Source organism: Nannospalax galili, unplaced genomic scaffold, assembly GCF_000622305.1.
Source record: "Nannospalax galili isolate Female #2095 unplaced genomic scaffold, S.galili_v1.0 scaffold298, whole genome shotgun sequence".
NCBI classification, from domain to species: domain Eukaryota; kingdom Metazoa; phylum Chordata; class Mammalia; order Rodentia; family Spalacidae; genus Nannospalax; species Nannospalax galili.
The window spans coordinates 1489222-1506967 of record NW_008344488.1 but is presented as its reverse complement, the minus strand read 5'-3'; the positions used below and the strand labels follow the sequence as shown (position 1 = coordinate 1506967).

The following is a 17746-nucleotide window of genomic DNA, read 5'->3' as shown; positions in this document are numbered from 1 at the left end:
AAAATGGGGTTATTTTAAGGGGGGAAGGGACAGTTATACAAGGAACCTTGGGGATAAAGGGAAAGAAGGAGCTCAAGGGGAGACCATAAGAGAAGGGTATTATTAAGGGAGAGATTAGATTTTTAAGATATTAGTATACTTTCACAAATATATGCTTCCTTATTTTTGATTGGATATAGCGTTTCATGATGAAAACACAACAAAAACCAAAACCAGTATGCAAAAACATTTTATTTATAACAGATCAACATTTCTGACATGAAAGGTAGCCACTTTCAACTTCTCAGGAATGCCTAGAATACAACAGTTCAGAAAGACTAGTCAACAATAATTTCACTATAGGTAAAAGAAAGAATTTCAGAATGAGTTTTTAAATGCCTTTGCCTAAGACAAATTATTTTATAAGATTTGAATGTATGGGAAAGCTGGCTTTCCCAAAAAGTGAATGTAATCAAGTGTACTAAGCCAGTTTACACAACAAATATGAGAATCATCTGTACGCATCAACTGTGCTCAAATGAAGAGTTCTTTTTATCAAAATAATTCATTTTTCAAAAAGGCCTCACATGAACCCCTCAAACCAGTCACCCTCTTCCTATGTCCAGCACTCTTTCTATTCCACTACATTACTGTAGAAACACCTGTCAAATTCCAGTGAACTGTACATTAACGTAAGATTCTATAAGATATAGCAAACACAAGAATAGTCACTGACTTTAAGGGACAAAGTGACAACTAACTAATAATAATTGAACCAATGTCACCTTTCAGTTTAGAGAGAAAAAAGGAGCCCCAAATGTCCTTAACTTTTCAGTACTTCTCTAAAACAGGCAGAATGAAAAGGTAACCTGCGGAATTTAAATCATCAGAAAGTATCTTAAGTCATTTTGCATAAGTAGGTGTTAAATTTGAGATTCAAAGTAGATTACTGTCTATATTTCAATTTGGGAATAAACATAATTACTAGCTCTTCTCAGTTACATTTTTGAGCATTTACATCTACTATAAATGTAAATTCACCCTGGCTACTACTCTCCAAGCTTAAGTGCTGTCTTTCTTCAGGTAAGATCATCATATGCAGGTAAGTGTTGGGGAGGTTTAAATAGCACTTAAAGAATAGTCATGAGAGCTCTGAAATATTGAAGTTTCATCATTATCTATTTACTGTAGGAACTGTAATTCAAATTCATCCCAGCAGCCTAAAATACTGTGTGAACTGAATGACATAATTCCTACAGAATACAAACTGAAGTCCAAAAGGCACAGAGTAATGCTGGTGGCTCTTTCTAGTCAGTTAGGAAACAATAAAAAGTCTGTATTATTCTTTTCATAATTTAAATACTTAAGTAATCTCCACTTTTATTACTTTATAACAATGACTTCAAATTTACATTATTTTAAGTACCATTGTAATAGCTTAGCGTATAATACAGATATCTGCTAATATCCCATCCAAAAATTAAAAAAAACCCAAAAACCAAAAAACAAAAAAAATCTCTTCACTATACACATATATATAAAAATTATTCTCAAAGAACATAGAATAGGGACTTGGTACAGATCTTTAAATCAAGTTTCTATTACCACAGTTGTAATTCCCAAATCAACAGATATACAGCAATAATCAAAAGCAGTGCAAATATCTTTGGAGGTTAGGATAAAATTTGTAACACAAGAACATAAAACTGAGGAAATAAAAAAAGGTGAGCACTTCAAGTACAAGGAACCAGTCTGTTGAGGTCCACCTTAGTGTTTACTGGGGGCTTCCTTCCTGCTTCTATTTCTTTCTCTGAAACACATTAGCCAACATGGCACCTGATGTTGTCAATTGGCCCATTTTGTTCAAAAACTTGGTCTTTGTGTCTTCACTTACTAAACTTGCAGCAATCGACATTGAGCTAGGAAAGAAAATTTAAAATGAATGTAAAGTAATTAAAATTTGAAATATTCAGTTTTTCTTTTTCTTACATTTTAATTTGTGTGCGTGTGTGTGGGTGTGCACAGGCCATGGCACATGTGTGGAAGTCAGATGCCAACTTGTGTGTGTTGGTTGTCTCTGTCCACCATGTGGGTCCTGGGATTGAGCTCGGGTCATCAGGCTTATGGCAGGTACCTTTACCCACTGAGCCATCTTGCTGGCCCCTCAGCTTTTCATGTTAGTAACATATCATCAATACATTCTGAATCATTATCACGAAAAGGAAATGAAGATCTGTGAGAGGGAATTTTTATATATCATCCTGTTACTTACATTAAAAGAAGCAGCAGTTGTTAGGATCAAGTCTGGAACAAGACCAAATCTTGACTCTACTTACTAGCTGTGCGGCCTTGAGGAAGTTATTTCATCAGTAGAATAGAGCCCTATTAGGATTATACAAGTGCCAAGTGCTTAACATAGTCTGAAGCACATAAAAAAACAGGATGCTACAAGTAGACAGGTCTGTCATTGGCCTGGGGCTTACTGATTTAGCAAGGCTGGCTGTCCAGGAAGCCCAACTGATCCTTCTGTTTCTGCTTTCTTAGAGTTAAGATTGCAAGCAATGTGCCAGCATGCCTGTTGTCCCCACTTTTTGCATGGGTTTTAGGGGCTTAACTCATGTTCTCATGTTTGCGTGGCTAAGCACTTTACTGACTGAGCCTGGCCCCTGGAATTAATTCCATCACTTCATTCAATTCTTACAGCAAGTCTAGAACACAGACTTCACCTGTTTTTACAAATGAGTAAATGAAACCACAGTGAAGTGTGTGCTGTGCTGATAATAGTCCTATTCCCTTCTTTGGGAAAACATGTTCTGAACCACCCGTTGATTAATTTCAATGATCAATTTTCAAATTTCTTCTTTCTTTTAACAAACCAAGTATGCACGGAGTACACAATCTGAATGACTACTACAGACTGCCAACTTACTGTAGTACTTAGTAGGAGAACACCAATGAAGCACAATTTCTCAATGACCTGACAAATGTCTCTAAGACTCAGGAAACCCAGTTCACTGCCTGATGGTTCTGGCCAAGATACTTTAGATTTCACAGATTTAGTTTCCTTGTATATAAAACACAGTGTGAAATTTTCTATTGCAACATGTCCTGAGGATTAAATAAGGGTAATATGTGGCAAGTTACAAGTGCCTCAAAGATGCCTAGTGGAACTTACAGGATGAACTAAATGCCATTACGGGAACTGGGCTTGTGTTATCTTTCTGATATGCATTTTTTCTACTGAAAACCCAACCATAACTACCACCTTGAAATTTTCTAGTACATTAATAGTTTCCCTCTTCTCTCCCTTTTTTTCTTCCTCAAAGTAATCTTCTATAAGGTTCAGGTTTTGGCTTTTATTTAACAGTTATAAAACTGAGTCTAAGGTTTCCAATTTTGGATGACACCAACATATTTGCTGACTCATACCTTTTTCCTGAGAGACAGCTTCACATTACTATGGCTTGCTGAAGAAAGCCAACATCTCAAGTTTAAAAAAAATAGCCCAAATTTAGAATTAACTCACTTTTAGTTGAACATGGTAGTGCATAACTGCAGTCTTAGAACCTAGGAGGCAGATCCAAGGGGACTATTGCGGGTCAGAGGCTAGACTAGCAACATAGAGAGTTCTATGACAGCCAGGGCTACACACAAGACCAGATGAAAAAAAAAAAAAAAAAAAAGTAAAAACCCCTCATTTAATTTCCTTATCAGCCACAGTTTCTACTGCTTTCCTCTCAGTGAATTTAATAGCTTCCTGACTTTCTACATCTAACCAATCCCTGATCTTGTGACTTTATTCTATGAAACATTGCATCTGCTATTGCTTTTTACTTCCACTGTTGATACTTTACAATGAGTTACTTCAAAAGTCTTGAGAGATGGCTTCCTAAATTATATATTAAAAATTAGGTCCATATAGGCTGGATGTGTCTGTTCTAGAATCACTGGTACACATTATAGTCCTCTGGGGAAAGTTTTTGGAAAATACAAATGCCTAGACCCAACCCAAGTACGTCGGATACTTTCCACTTGTGGTAGAGGGTCCAGATATCTCATATAAAGATTTCCTATAAGAATCACTGAATTTCAGCCTTTATTTCCTGAAGAGTTTACATTCCCCCAATTTCACAAAGGAAACTGTAACAATCCCCAAAGACTAGTGAATGTCTGCATCTTAAAATGCTGGGCTACAATCCTATGCATGGCCATGCTCTTCTAGGGAGAGCCCTTTCCAAACAGCATAATCTATCTACCCTTTCCTAGCCATAAGCCTTTACGGCCAACATGCTAATGTTCTTAAATTCCAATGAACTGACTACATACCTCTCTAGCTGTAGTACAAATCTTAAATTTTCTTCTTCAGAATAGTGCTTCCTATAGTTCTGCTTTGTTTTTAGTGCCAATGTTCAAATTAGAGATCTGGGAATGGTAATTCTATTGTCAAACTGGGTTTTCATCTGAAGCACATCTCTACTGCTCTTTCTTCTTAAACTCACTGCCATTCATAGGCATTAGAAAGTGGTAATCAAGATGACAGTCTCAAGAAACAGTGTCTGGCTCTTCAACTTAGCCTTGTGACCTTTGGGCAAGTTACCCACTTCTGTGCCAGCTGTAAAATAAACACAGAAATAGCATCTACTTTGTATGGTTATGTGGTAAGCTACATCCCACCTGATCTGCAGATTTCCTGTGCTTGTAAAGCTTTACTGGAACACAATATGTCTATTGTCTAAGTATCTGTCAGTATCTATTGTCTAAGTATCTGTGACAGAGACTGTGTGGTCTATAAAGCCTCAATTGCACTTACTAAGTCTGCCCACTCTGGGTCATTCTGGACCTGCCCTTCTTTGTACACTTTCACTCTCAATTCTTTCACATAGACCCTTTTGCTTTAGCTTTACTTTGGATTCCAAATACATGCTCTTCTTTGGTTAATGTGCACAGACTTTCTGCAGGTAAAATTTTACTCCCCCCTCCCTGCCCTTTTAGGCCTCCCAAGTTAACTGTTCATTCACAGCAGATTTTCAGACATTGGCTTAAGGTTTTGAGGGGAATCTTTAAAATTTATCTTTGCTTTTGTTTATTTATATTTTCAATTATTATTTTTTCTACTTTTAACTGTTTACCCAACTGCAAGCTCATCTGTGTGAATAGCTCAAGACAAGTGTTCAGTAAACTTTACTGGATGATGAATAGGCAAGAAGGGTACCACACAGGAAGTAGCTAAGCAGAGTACGAATATCCTGAAAGTGGGAATCCTTTGTGTGAAGAATGGGCAGAACAGAGGAATGTGAAGAGCAGCTCCCACGGCCCTCTAAACCTCTCCTGGCTGACTTTGTAGTTAAGGCTGTCTTTTAATGTACACAACAAGTATAATTTCAATATGAGATTATTATATTACCTGTACAGGTACCACAAGGTCATGCTTACATTGTGTCATCTTAGTCTAATGTAGGTTATGAAAAGGCAGAACCATTTCATTTATTTTTTTGCTTGTTTAGTTCCAACCCTGAGCACAGTGCCAGAAATGAACAAAGTTTTTCTTTTATAATATTGCGTGTGCATGTGTTCATGTATGTGAGTGTGGGTTTAAGTGTGGCCATGTGTGTGGATGTCAGAGAACAATCTTGGGAGTCGGTCCTGGTTTTCTACCTTTTTCGAGGCAAGGTCTCTTGTTTGCTGCTGCATATGCCATGCCAGCTGGCCCATGAACTTATGGGGATTCTCCTGTATTCACCTCCCATCTTCCCACAGAATGCTGGGGTTACAGGCAAGGTACTGAATCTGGCTTTTTTTTTTTTTACATGGCTTCTGGGGACCTGAACTCAGGTCCTTACACTTCTGTAGCAATCACTTTACCTACTGAACCATCTTCCTAGCCCCAACAAACAATTTTCTTTTTTGCAGGGAAGAAATCATATCAGATTTCTCCTAATTCCTGCTAGTTCATACTTTATAATTTCTTTGGCCTTGTCTCTATTCTGTTAAAAATCACATGTAAATGTGTTACTTCCCTATAAAACGGTGAGCATCCTAATGTAGTGAATCATGTGCAAACTCTTACATCTCATTTTTGAATATCTGATGGTGAATGCTTCTACACATATGCTTTTGTTAAAGAAATGAGTAAATTAAAGACTAACAAATCAATTTTGTAGAATTTCTCCTAATTTACTTGGTCTCTAGAGAATACTTTTAAAATAAACAAAACATTTAAAAGGTATTTTTACAGTAACAGACAATTAAGAAAGATAAAGATAACTCATCTTTAAGCTTTGCAGATACTTTTAAGATAATTCTGTAAAGGTTTTATTTATCTAATTTTATGAATATGAGTACTTGCTTGCTTTTATGTATGGGTACTACATGCATACCTGGTGCCTGTGGATACCAGAGGAGTGTGTCAGATTCCTCGGAACTGGAGTTACAAACAATTATTAACTACCATGTGGGTTTTGGCAAGTCCTCTGCAAGAGCAGCAAGTGTTCTCAACTGTTGAGCCCAAGGCCATGTAAAACTTAACGATGATTTAAAAAAAAAATCATTAGGTATAATTTGTAGACAAAATTGTTACTCTCTCTTGCTCTTATTCTCCAAAAGTATAATAGTCATACTAGATTGCAAGAAAGGCTCATACAGAAATAATTAAAAGTTAACTGGAAAAAGCTCCAATTGGCTAAAGACAGGATAATTTAGGCATTAGTAAGAAATAATACAACATACTAAATTATATAAAATATATTTAGATATATGAGTTCATATTGATATATATGCTGGATAGCTTTAGTTGTCAACTTGACACACCTGGTTGAGTGTGCCTCAATTGGAGAACTGCCTCCATTAGACTGGCCTGTGTTCATGTCTTGATTGTTGAGTGATGTGGGAGGGCCTAGCCCATTGTGGGTGGTGCCACCCCAGGGGCGTGGTGGTGGTGGTGGTCCTGTATTATTTAAGAAAGCAGGTTGAGCAAGGGCCAAGGAGCAGGAAAAGAAAAGGGAGAACTGTACACTCACTGTCTACAAAGGGACTTAAAAGTGTCAGTCCACTGCACTATATAGAACTCATTTGGATCTTGACTCAAACTGTAAGGAAGAAAATGAATAATAAACCAGTGACAACACTGATGAAATGGTTTGAGATTCAAACAGAAGAGGGCATTGGATTCCCTGTAACTGAATTTAAGGATGGTTGTTAGCTGCCTTGTGGGTGCTGGGCCTGATGACCCTCTCCACATTATTTTTTGAGATGGGATTTCTCACTGACCCTGGAGCTCACCAATTCAGCTAGAGTGGTGAATTGTCCCAGGATCCTTCTGTTTCCACCTCCTCAGTGCTAGGCTTAGAGGTATTGCTGTTGTGCCGGGCTTTTCAGAACTTAGGTCCTCATGCTTGTGCAACAAGCACTTTACCAACTGAGCCATCTCTCCAACATTACTTTACTTTTTGAGACAGAGTCTCTCGTTAGCCTTGAGCTTGCTGAGTAGGCTAGGTTGCTGGGTCAGTGAATTCAGGGATCCTCTTGCATTTGCCTCCTAAGTGATGAGTGCCCCTATACCCAGCTTTTTATGTGGGTTCTAGGGATTGACTTCAGGTCCTCAGAATTGTGTTTAAGCACTTTACCAACTAAGCTACCTCTCCAGTCTTATTTTCTCCTTTAAACTCATCTACATAATTCCATGAAATTTCATTTAAAATGTATTTTTGCATGTTAAGTTCCAAAAGTTTTACATTTAAAAATATGAAGGCATCATATAATCTTGATATTTAATATATGACAAAGGACTAGAAGTACTAGCTTTGGTGATGATTTTAGGGATTCATTATTTCATCCATTAACAGTAAGCCTTTTACTCTTTCATTACACTTCTACTGCTTTAACCCTCTATGGCTAAAATAGTGGGAATATAAGGAGATCTCTTTTTATCCTAAGAGGTTATGGAAAAGTTCCCAGTATAGAGAGAAGAGACTTGCATGTGTACTAGGTGCAGGGAGGTGCATGCTCTGCAAGCATGTGTGTATTTGTGTGTTTAAGTGCCCAGACTGACAGGATGAAACACTTATTCCTGGTAGCCTCAAAGGAAATAAATTTGGGCTCTATAGAAGATTCATTTAAAAAATAAAATATACATAACTCATTTGTAAATTATTTCCGTTTTTGAATGTTCAACTTACTCTTAGACATCAGCATTCACATTCTAACTTGAAGTGAATTCAGAATTCATTGAGTTTTTGAATTCTATTTAGTTTGGCCAGATAGAACTCAATCCAGTACCACAAAAGAAATGTCTCTGGACACTTTTAAACATAAAGATAGGTAGGCTGGAGACTGGCGAGATGGCTCAGCACCTAAAGGTGCCGGCCACTAAGCCTGATGACCTGAGTTCAACCCTCAGGACTCACTTAGTGGAAAGAGAGAACTGACTCCTGTAAGTTGTCCCCTGATCTCCACTAAGTAAATAAACAAACAAACAAACAAGACAGATATCTAGGTTGAACTGGAATGTTGAAGGGGAAGGCACAAACCATGACGTAGAGATATCAATTTTAAATTCCTCATATACATCTGATATTTTGGCTCACAGTCCAACATTTGAGAAAAAGCTGACTTCAGTAATTTTCTTGTCTTCCAAATAAGTGATTACAAAATAACACAAAATAAAACATTATACCTACAGATAGCAAATTTAGACAGAGAAATTCAGATTAATAATGAAGCCTTAAAAAGAATAAGTGTCTTACCCTTGAGGTTCTTGGACAGTCTTGTTTTCTACTTTTTGTTCACATTCTTTTATCATGGAACTTAAAATGACCTGGTTAAAAAAAATCATGTCAGTGAAATACAGCTAACACAGTCAAATACTATAGTTTAATCTTGTTCTAATTTTTTATATCATATAAAGCTTTAATTAAAATTTAAATTTTTGGCAGCTACTCTGTTAAAGAAATTGTGTTCGATTACTGGAGTGGGTACTTAAGCAACTGTGCAAAATCTCCTGTCAGTGCTGAAGCTCTTGATTAGCAAGAGCGAGGCCCTGGGTTCACCACCCATCTTAATCACAGTAGCCTTCTTTCTGAATCTGATTTCCATTCTTTCTTAGATTTCCCCAACACCATCTAATATTAAAATTTATATACACTGAACATATACGCCCCCCCACACACTATGGGCATACACATACTTTCCTAGTAAAAGTTGTTTGTTCTAGGTCCCTTTAACTTTTTGAGGTTTCAAAATATAAGATATTCTATTCTAATGTCTAAAGTTGAGACTAGTACAATTCTATGTAAAATATACTCAGTGACAGAATAGGTATCTGAGACCTAACATCATTCTTGCAGTGAGACTGAGTGAATAATGGACAGGAAAGGTGCCCCAAGGTGTTACTCCTATTGCTAAAAAATCACACAGAAACTGACCACCACCCTTGAATAGAATACCCTTGGCATATACTGTGGGCATGGAGGTCACCAAAGAACCATTTATTATGTGCCTACTATGTCTCCAGCAGTTCAGATACTGAGAATAGGGAAAACAAAACAGACAGCATCCACCACTTGTGAAGTTTATGTTCTAGTAATGGAGATGTATAATGAACATAGGTAAATTGTATATTAAAAGGTGATAAGATCAGAAAAACACTGTGAAAGACAAGGATACTGGAAAGCTAAGGAGGACAATGTAATTTATACAGAGCTGTTTAGGACAGACTTCATAAAGATGGCACTTCAGTAAAACCCTGAAGAGGATGGAGTATAAGGGATATTGGGAAAAGGCCAAGCTAAGGTCTAATACAGGAGCAGGCCTATATGCAACAGTGTGAAAATTAAAAGAGTGGGTACAGAGTACTGGGAAGAAAAATAGATTGGTGAGAAAAGCCCAACATCATGACAAGAAAGCTGCTAGAAAAAGATCTTGAAGATACAGAATTAGAAACAAACGATAGGGAAAGAGCAGGCAAACAAGTGAACAAAAGAATTAATGGTGACAAAATATACACAATCGATCTGAAAAGTTAGTTTCATAGCTAAAAATATTTCACAGACATTAACTTCTTAAATTCTCATTGTATCAAGTGAAGGAGAGTGTTAATCTCTACAGGATTACACAGAGGTTCTAAGATGCTGAAGAATCTGCTAATGTATCACAGCTAGCAAATTCTCCACAAAAAATGTTGAGCTAGACTTGAACACTGAAGCACAGTGTATCATAATGAAGTCTCACATAAAGGAGGATGAAGTGTGGATAAGGTACTAAAGCCCATGAACTGATCACAGTAGCTTACCTCATGCTCTGGAGAGAGATGTTCCATGTCAGTTCGTAAACACCTGAGGCCAGGTAAAAAGTGATTTACCATTAAATCCTCTGAAATGACTGAGACAAAGTAGTTAAGGAAACTGAAAAAAGAAAAACAATTGAGGGTCCAACAGAAAAGAGACTGCACATAAAGAAACCTCTTAAATAGTGTCTGTGCCATACTGATCACTCAGGGTAATCAGGTTTCCTTCATGTAGGACTCCTTATTTGTGGAGAAAGTTAACTACCAAAACTCAACTTGATATTCTTACATATCTATTTATGTTGCTGTTATCTGTTACTCTAACATTCCATAGTTTAAATACTATCTAAATGCATAAAAATGACCAGGTCATTGTATCACAGTGTATGATTAAATTAAATCATGTAATCTAGTCAGATGTTTAAATGAATGTAACTCAAGAAAGCTAAGAAAATATTACCAGGTGGGTTAGGGAAACAGCTCAGTTGGATCTCAGTTGTGATCAAACATGAGGCTCTGAGCTTGATCCTTAGAATTTGGTACAGTGGTATACTTATAATTCTAGCACTAGGGAGGTAGAGACAGGAGGATCTCTAGGGCTTGCAGCTCCAATGAACAGTGAGCCTCAACTCCTACTGAGAGACTCTGTCTTACAAACTAAAATTGACAGCCCCTGAGGAACAATGACCAGGGTTGTCCCTCTGGCCTCCACATGTACACCTGTGCACACATAATTGTACACACACACAGACACACACACACGCACAAATATTTCTATTGACAATGAAGTTGAAAATTGTGTAAAAAACCTGATAAAGGTTAGTTGCTTATAACATCACTAACTGTTATGTATAAGACAACTGTAAAAGGTTGGGAGAATATAAAAATCTAGAAAAAAGACATTTATATTCATTATCAGAAATATTTATGTATTCTAATTAAAGATCCACTATGGCCCAACAGACGTGGTATATCTGAGAAAGATGTTCAGCTATAATCAACAGATTCACATGTAAGCAATAGCATGGTCATAGATCAAAAGACTGAAAAAGAAAATATCATTTGTCTATTTTAGGTTAAAATAAGTTGTCTAAGGTAACTATAAATTTCCTGGTTTCTTGTTTTAATGACCCTGTTAAACTGTCTAATGGTTCTGAATGAATGAGACTTGCTATAAATTGTTTGCTTTAGTTCCTGGTCACCCTAAAATTTTAGTTGATTATCTGGATATTCAAAAGAATCAGGAAAGCAGATCAATTTCTTAAGAGAGCAATTCATCTTATTAATTCACATCAATTCAGGCACATCCCCACCTTATTCTAGCTGTCAGACATCTAAAAATAACTCTTGCTAAATATTATGTTAATGAAAAATGACAGTATACGAGTTCCTTTACAAAACTGACTTAATCAGTCTTTTAAAAAATTAGAATGAATTTCATTAAGAAGCAACATAATGTATATTATGTACTTGAAAATAGTTTATTGTTCACAAAGCTCGTATACTAGAGTAACTCATAAATGAAATAGACACTAAAAATATACACAGGGGTACAGAGAGATGGCTCAGTGAGTAAAAGCGCCTGATGACCTGAGTTTGATTCCCAGAACCGACTTAATAGTAGGAGAGAAATAGTCTGGAAATTTGTCCTCTGACCTCCACATGCAAGCTTCCTGTGGCATGTACACACATAGCTGTTTTCTCCTCCCCGCCACACAGACACACACAGACACAGACATACACAGACACAGACACCAACCAACCAACCAAACAACAACAACAAAAAAAACCAGACATGATACAGAGGGCTGCAACCTGATTATGTAGTCTTTTTTTTCTAGATATGGGGAAAGTACCACCAAGATATAACTGTGGGTGACCTTTGGATTAGTAAAGAGTGTGATATAATGAAACACGGGCATGGAAGGAGAAGCTCAAGGGGCCATAATTACATAGAGGGAAGTTATTCTTCTCTTTCTACTCATAATTGGGGCCTACCTTTGCCCCATAAAAAGAATTTTTCTAAGACTGGAAATTTGCATGCCATTTAGTCCTATCTGATATTAAAACTGACTCCACTTTATCGGTAAATGGTCAAAACACCTGACTGTTAAGAACAGAACTTTCATAAGACATACCATTGCATTTTAGATAACTCAGTTATAGTTTCCTTATAACTAACTACCTTTAAAATTACTTGTCACCCAGCCCAGCCTGGTGGCACACACTTTAATCCCAGCACTCAGGAGGCCAAGGCAAGCTGATCTATGTGAGTTTGAGGCCGGCCTGGTCTACATAGTGAGTTCTGGGTCAGTCCTGGCTACAGAGTAAGATCCTGTCTTAAAAGGCAAACAAGCCCGGCCTGGTGGCACATGCCTTTAATCCCAGCAGTTGGGAGACAGAGACAGGCGGATCTCTGTGAGTTTGAGGCCAGCCTGGTCTACATAGCAAGATCCAGGTCAGCTGGGGCTATAGGGAGACCCTGTCTCAAAAAGACCAAGAAAAAAAAAAAGCAAACAAAAAAACAAAAAACAAACAACTTGTCACTCAACACTGACCACTGGCTTTCACATGCATAGATGTGTACACTTGCACACATTTATGCACCCACATATATACCCCCTCCCACACAAACACAAACCTTGTCAAATTTTCTCATCAACCCTACGTCATCTGTTCTTTAGGTTAAACATTTTTGAAGTCCTTCAAACTTGTCTTCAACATGACTTTTTGAATATGTTGTACTTTTTCTATGTTCCTATTAAAAGAATCAGTTGCTGCTGAAAGGAACTCATGCTCTGATCAGCTCAGAATATAATGGGACTGCAGAACAGACTTGGGCAATGCGACTTTATTACTGACCACACCATGCTTGATTCCAGTACAAGGTTTGAGACATGTAGAACACATTTAGTACTTGAACAGGGAATATTGTTAAGATAGCTCTTTCCTTTGTTGTACTGGTGAGGGACTTTTTATTGTCTTTATTCCAGCAGTAGTTTGTACATACTGAAATACTAAATATTTTTCTGTATAAATTTCTATGTTCTTCAGAAACCATTACTTTTCCCATTTAGAAGTTTGGTTTTACAAAGATGAAATTTTGATCTTTTGGCTTTTCCATTTTCCTTGAGGCACATTCTTTATACACTCTCTACTATATAATATATATCACACGATATCTTTCTTAAGTTTTAAATGAATACTTTTAGAGTCTAATAAACCTATATATGTATATATGTAACATATATATATGAGTTACAAACTGTCAGACCATTATTACTGTCTTGCAAGGATTGTTACTTCTTCATTAAAAAATTCCTTCTTGCTAACTCAAAAATATCAGTTCCTCTTTTTGCTTCCTCTATCTTCTCTAAGTTGAAAAATTCAACAAGATAATCAGGAATGATAAGTTCTGCTTTTATTAGAACTAAACTTACAAAAGATACGAACACTTAAGGTATAAATTACTTTACTGCTTACTTTATAACCTGTATTACAAAAATATGGCCTATGCCATCCACATGAATATTTATATATTTATAGTAGATTCTCAAAATAAAAGGAACTCAGCAATGCACCCTTCTTTCCAAGTTTTAACATTTTCAGAGGGACAAATACCTCCTTATCAGACAGATTTTCTAATTTAATTTATTCTGAACATAAGCAGCCTCCCACTGGTATATTCTAGTATAAAGAATCCAGCACTAATGAGAGTCAGCAGCATTTTAGGATGTATTTATCTTATCTGAAGTGACCTGTTCCCTATGCTGCTGACTGACCTGGCATACAACGTGGAGCTGTAATAATTCTGAAACTCTTCCTCTGTCATCTCTGCTCCCTCCATGAATCACCAAGAACCTCAATTCTCATTTTTTTTCTCACAATCATAATTCTTCAGTTACTTGTCTAGCATGTGCTTTCATAGTTCTGAGTACTCAGCCTTCCACTCTTCTCACTCTCCTCATTCTACTATTTGCCTTTTCTTGAACTCTTTGGCCTTTCAGTGCAAGCCAGAAACGAGTTTACTTAGCTCATCTTTATTTCCTTCCTAGTTTTATTTTACTGGATACAGCAGAGAGAACATTCAATAGGATAATTAAAGCACTTTGTTCCAGTTCAGTTTTGCTTTTAACTATGAAAAAACAGAAGTTATACTAAGGTCTTTATGCCTTCGTTTAATCATTTACAATATAGTGGCTGATATGGGCCAAATGATCCCAAGCTGTCTCTTAGTTCTGTAACTACTGAAGATAATTACCATGTTTGCCTTGTACTTCTCCAATGAGCGATGTTTCTCTCAGAGAAATTTACAGTATTTCACTGGATACTTAGAGTTAAACATTCACTGCAAAATCCATATTGCAGAACTATAATTCATTCTGCCCTGCATTTCTTGTTCAATTATATAGATGACCAACAAAAAGTCCAAGTTAAGAAATTGCGGTTCATTGTTATATAAAGGTAGACGCTTAAACACAGCAAGGATACAACAACAGGAGAGCGCACTGTAGGCTTCAAAAAGATGGGTAGCAATATCCAGTCTTTTCGAATCCACAATTTGTAAATTGTTCACCAAGGCTAACTTATGTAAATGTGGTATAACAACTGAAAAAGGCAAAAGAAGCTGTTTTATCCTAAACAGGCATATATACTTTATAACATATAATATTAATTTATAAAATTTCATTTTAATGCTACTTTCAAAGGCTTATCCCCATTCATTCCATGCTTGCGTTTTCTCATAAGGAAAGAATGTATGCTTTTTAAAATCAACTGATTTGCGATTCAGGAGATTACATAATACTATCATTATTAACTAGCTTGAAGAATGTTTACAGGTCATTTTCTCATTATAATTCAAGTTCCCAAAGTGAAAAACAGTTGAACCAATATAAACAATTTATGTATCTTTTGTTATTAGTCTTTTACAAATGACTTTCTTTATAAAAATATTACCATTGTTACTATGTAAAAGGCATATAAGCTTACTGTTTTTCAATAATAAATTATTTTACTCCCTCCCATGCATCATTTTCTTTAGTTTCTCAAATATTTAGTAAAGACCAGTATCAAATAGCTCTGATAGCTGAGATTTCAAGTCACCTGATGAGTGTAATAGCCTCAAAGAATAATGCAAAATTTCAAAACTTATAGATAACTTTCGCTAAAATAAAAGCAATGGCATAAGAAATGATAACCATGGTAGTACACGCCTATAGTATAGGCATTCAGGAGGCCTAGGCAAGAGGATCACAGATGGAGGTTATCCAGTAAGACAAGACACTTTCTCAAAACAACAGTAACAAAACCCCAAAGAACAAAATCCAGATAAAAGTCACAACACCAGGGTTGGGGAGATGCTCAGTAGGTAGATCCCCAGTACCTACATAAAAAGTTGTATGGCATCATGGGCCTGTAATCACAGCAACGGGGAGGAAGAGACAAGAGAGGCTTACTGGTCAGCCAATATAAACAATTGGTGAACTCCAAGTTCAGTGAGAGACTGTCTCAAAAAAATAAATAAAAAAATATATTCTAGTCTAGAGTAGTCTAGAGGTAACTAAAGGTTTTATATATAAGGGCCATCTAATTCTCAAGAAGACAAAAATTATCTATAAAAGCCAAGATTTCATTGTATGTGAATTATCCTAGGCTATGTTAATTAATTTGCTTAATTTTTAACTCATCAGATGGGTTTAAATGATTAAAAGTAGTAGATTATTCAAAGATCAGAAGAAGATTTAATAATCCTGGGTGGGTATAATTCTATACAAATCTTCAGTAGGGAGAAAAAAAAAGAAAAACATTATTTAGCAGCCCTTTTCTTCAAGGTAGACTGGACAAACATTTAAAATAGCAAATAAAGATAAGAGAATAATTTAAAAAATTAGATTGCAGCAGGCTGGAGTGATGTCTCAGTGGTTAAGAGCATTGGCTGTTCTTACAGAGTACCCAAGGTTTGAATCCCAGCCCCTATAATGGTAGCTAACAACTGTCCCTAACTCCAGTTCTAGGGGATTCAACACCCTCTTCTGGCCCCTGTGGGTACTGAACGACATGGGTGCACTTAAATACATGCAAGCAATACACTCACAGACATAAAATAAAAACAATAAATTGAAATATTAAAAAAAAAAAAAGATTTCCGGAGACTTATAAAACATTCTGGGGCAGACCCAACAGCCAAAGCAAACTGCATCTTATCTTTTTTTCTGTAAATGCATTCAGACCTGAAGTAAGTAACTTAGAAAAAACTGATCTGAATCTGGGCATGGTAAGCACATTTGTAATCCCAGCACTTGGGAGGCTGTGAGTCAAGAGGACTGTTCAAGAGCAGCCTGAATTACAATACGAAATCCTATGTCAAAAACTAAAGGAAACCAAATGAGATGAACTCAAACCAAAACAAAACCTACTAGAGGCTTTAGAAAATACCTAATTTATGGCTGAATATCATAAAGTAGCTGAAAATAAAGAACTACGCAGTGTTCTAGATAAAACAACTGATGTTTAAAATAGACGCAAGACCAAAGGTCCAATTAAAAATTGGGAAATAATAAAGGCTACTGAAAGAACTAATGCCAGTTAAGGAACAGAGAGGTAAATAATCCCTATTACCCAAACTGACGGGCTGTAAATAGAAGATACTACCACCCCAAATCCTCCATCTTCCTCTAAATTTCTAAAGAAAATTACCTATAAATATAGATAGGTAACGATATAGCATTCTTTCTGATATGGGTTCTAGTTCATTATTAGCCTATTAAGAGTTTTTTAATTTATTTTTTATTTTATGTGTATGAGTGTTATGCCTGCATGTAGGTAAGTGCACTCGTGTTGTGCAATGCCTGCGGAGGACAGAAAAGGCTGTCGGATGCCCTGGAACTGGAGTTACAGACAGTTGTTAGCTGCCATGTGGGTGCTGGGATTCGAACCCGGGTCTTCTGCAAGAACAGTCAGTGTTCTTAACTGCTGACCATCTCTCCAGCCCCAACAGTTTTGATATTAAATTCCTCAAGGTAAAGTCATTTGAAAATAGTAAAAACAAACAACCCCACAAAATAATTTTTTCTTGAAAAAATAATCTTTTATGTACTAGGATTTGAAAGAAGACTGTAGAGGACATATTTGCAGGTATACAGTAAGCTGTAGGAGACCAGAGATAATAGTTGACTAGACCTATTAAAAAACTAAATATTGGGGCTGGAGAGATGGCTCAGCAGTTAAGAGCACTGACTGTTCTTGCAGAGGACCTGGGTTTAATTCCCAGCACCCACATGGCAGCTACAAACCGTCCTTAACTCCAGTTCCAGGGGAATCCGAAGCCCTCTTCTGACGTCTGCGGCGCTGCACGACACAGGTGCAATCACATACATGCAGGCAATACACTTGTACACATAAAATAAAAATAATAAATATTAAAAAAACTAAATATTTTCCTAAGCTTATGTGTAACTTCTTTTGAGACTACTATGTGAAGAAAAA

At 36.5% G+C, this 17746-nt stretch overlaps 1 protein-coding gene across 6 annotated transcripts in view; it reads right to left on the bottom strand.

Annotated features, from left to right (window-relative positions):
- Positions 1–213: 213 nt before the first annotated feature.
- Positions 214–17746, bottom strand: part of Relch (RAB11 binding and LisH domain, coiled-coil and HEAT repeat containing) — a 117740-nt gene continuing 100207 nt past the window's right edge. For 5 of the 6 annotated variants that reach the window (XR_003850744.1, XM_008840647.3, XM_008840650.3 and 2 more), the window contains 4 exons: positions 14750–14866; positions 10265–10353; positions 8721–8791; positions 214–1898 (listed from right to left, as the gene is read on the bottom strand). Coding sequence is in view for 4 of the 6 variants with exons in the window: in XM_008840647.3 (XP_008838869.1) it covers positions 1778–1898; positions 8721–8791; positions 10265–10353; positions 14750–14866 (398 nt within the window). In the remaining 2 variants the exon portion in view is untranslated. Of the gene's footprint in view, positions 1899–2251; positions 2362–8720; positions 8792–10264; positions 10354–14749; positions 14867–17746 lie in introns of all 6 variants that reach the window. The other variant, XR_003850743.1, reaches the window with a different exon arrangement.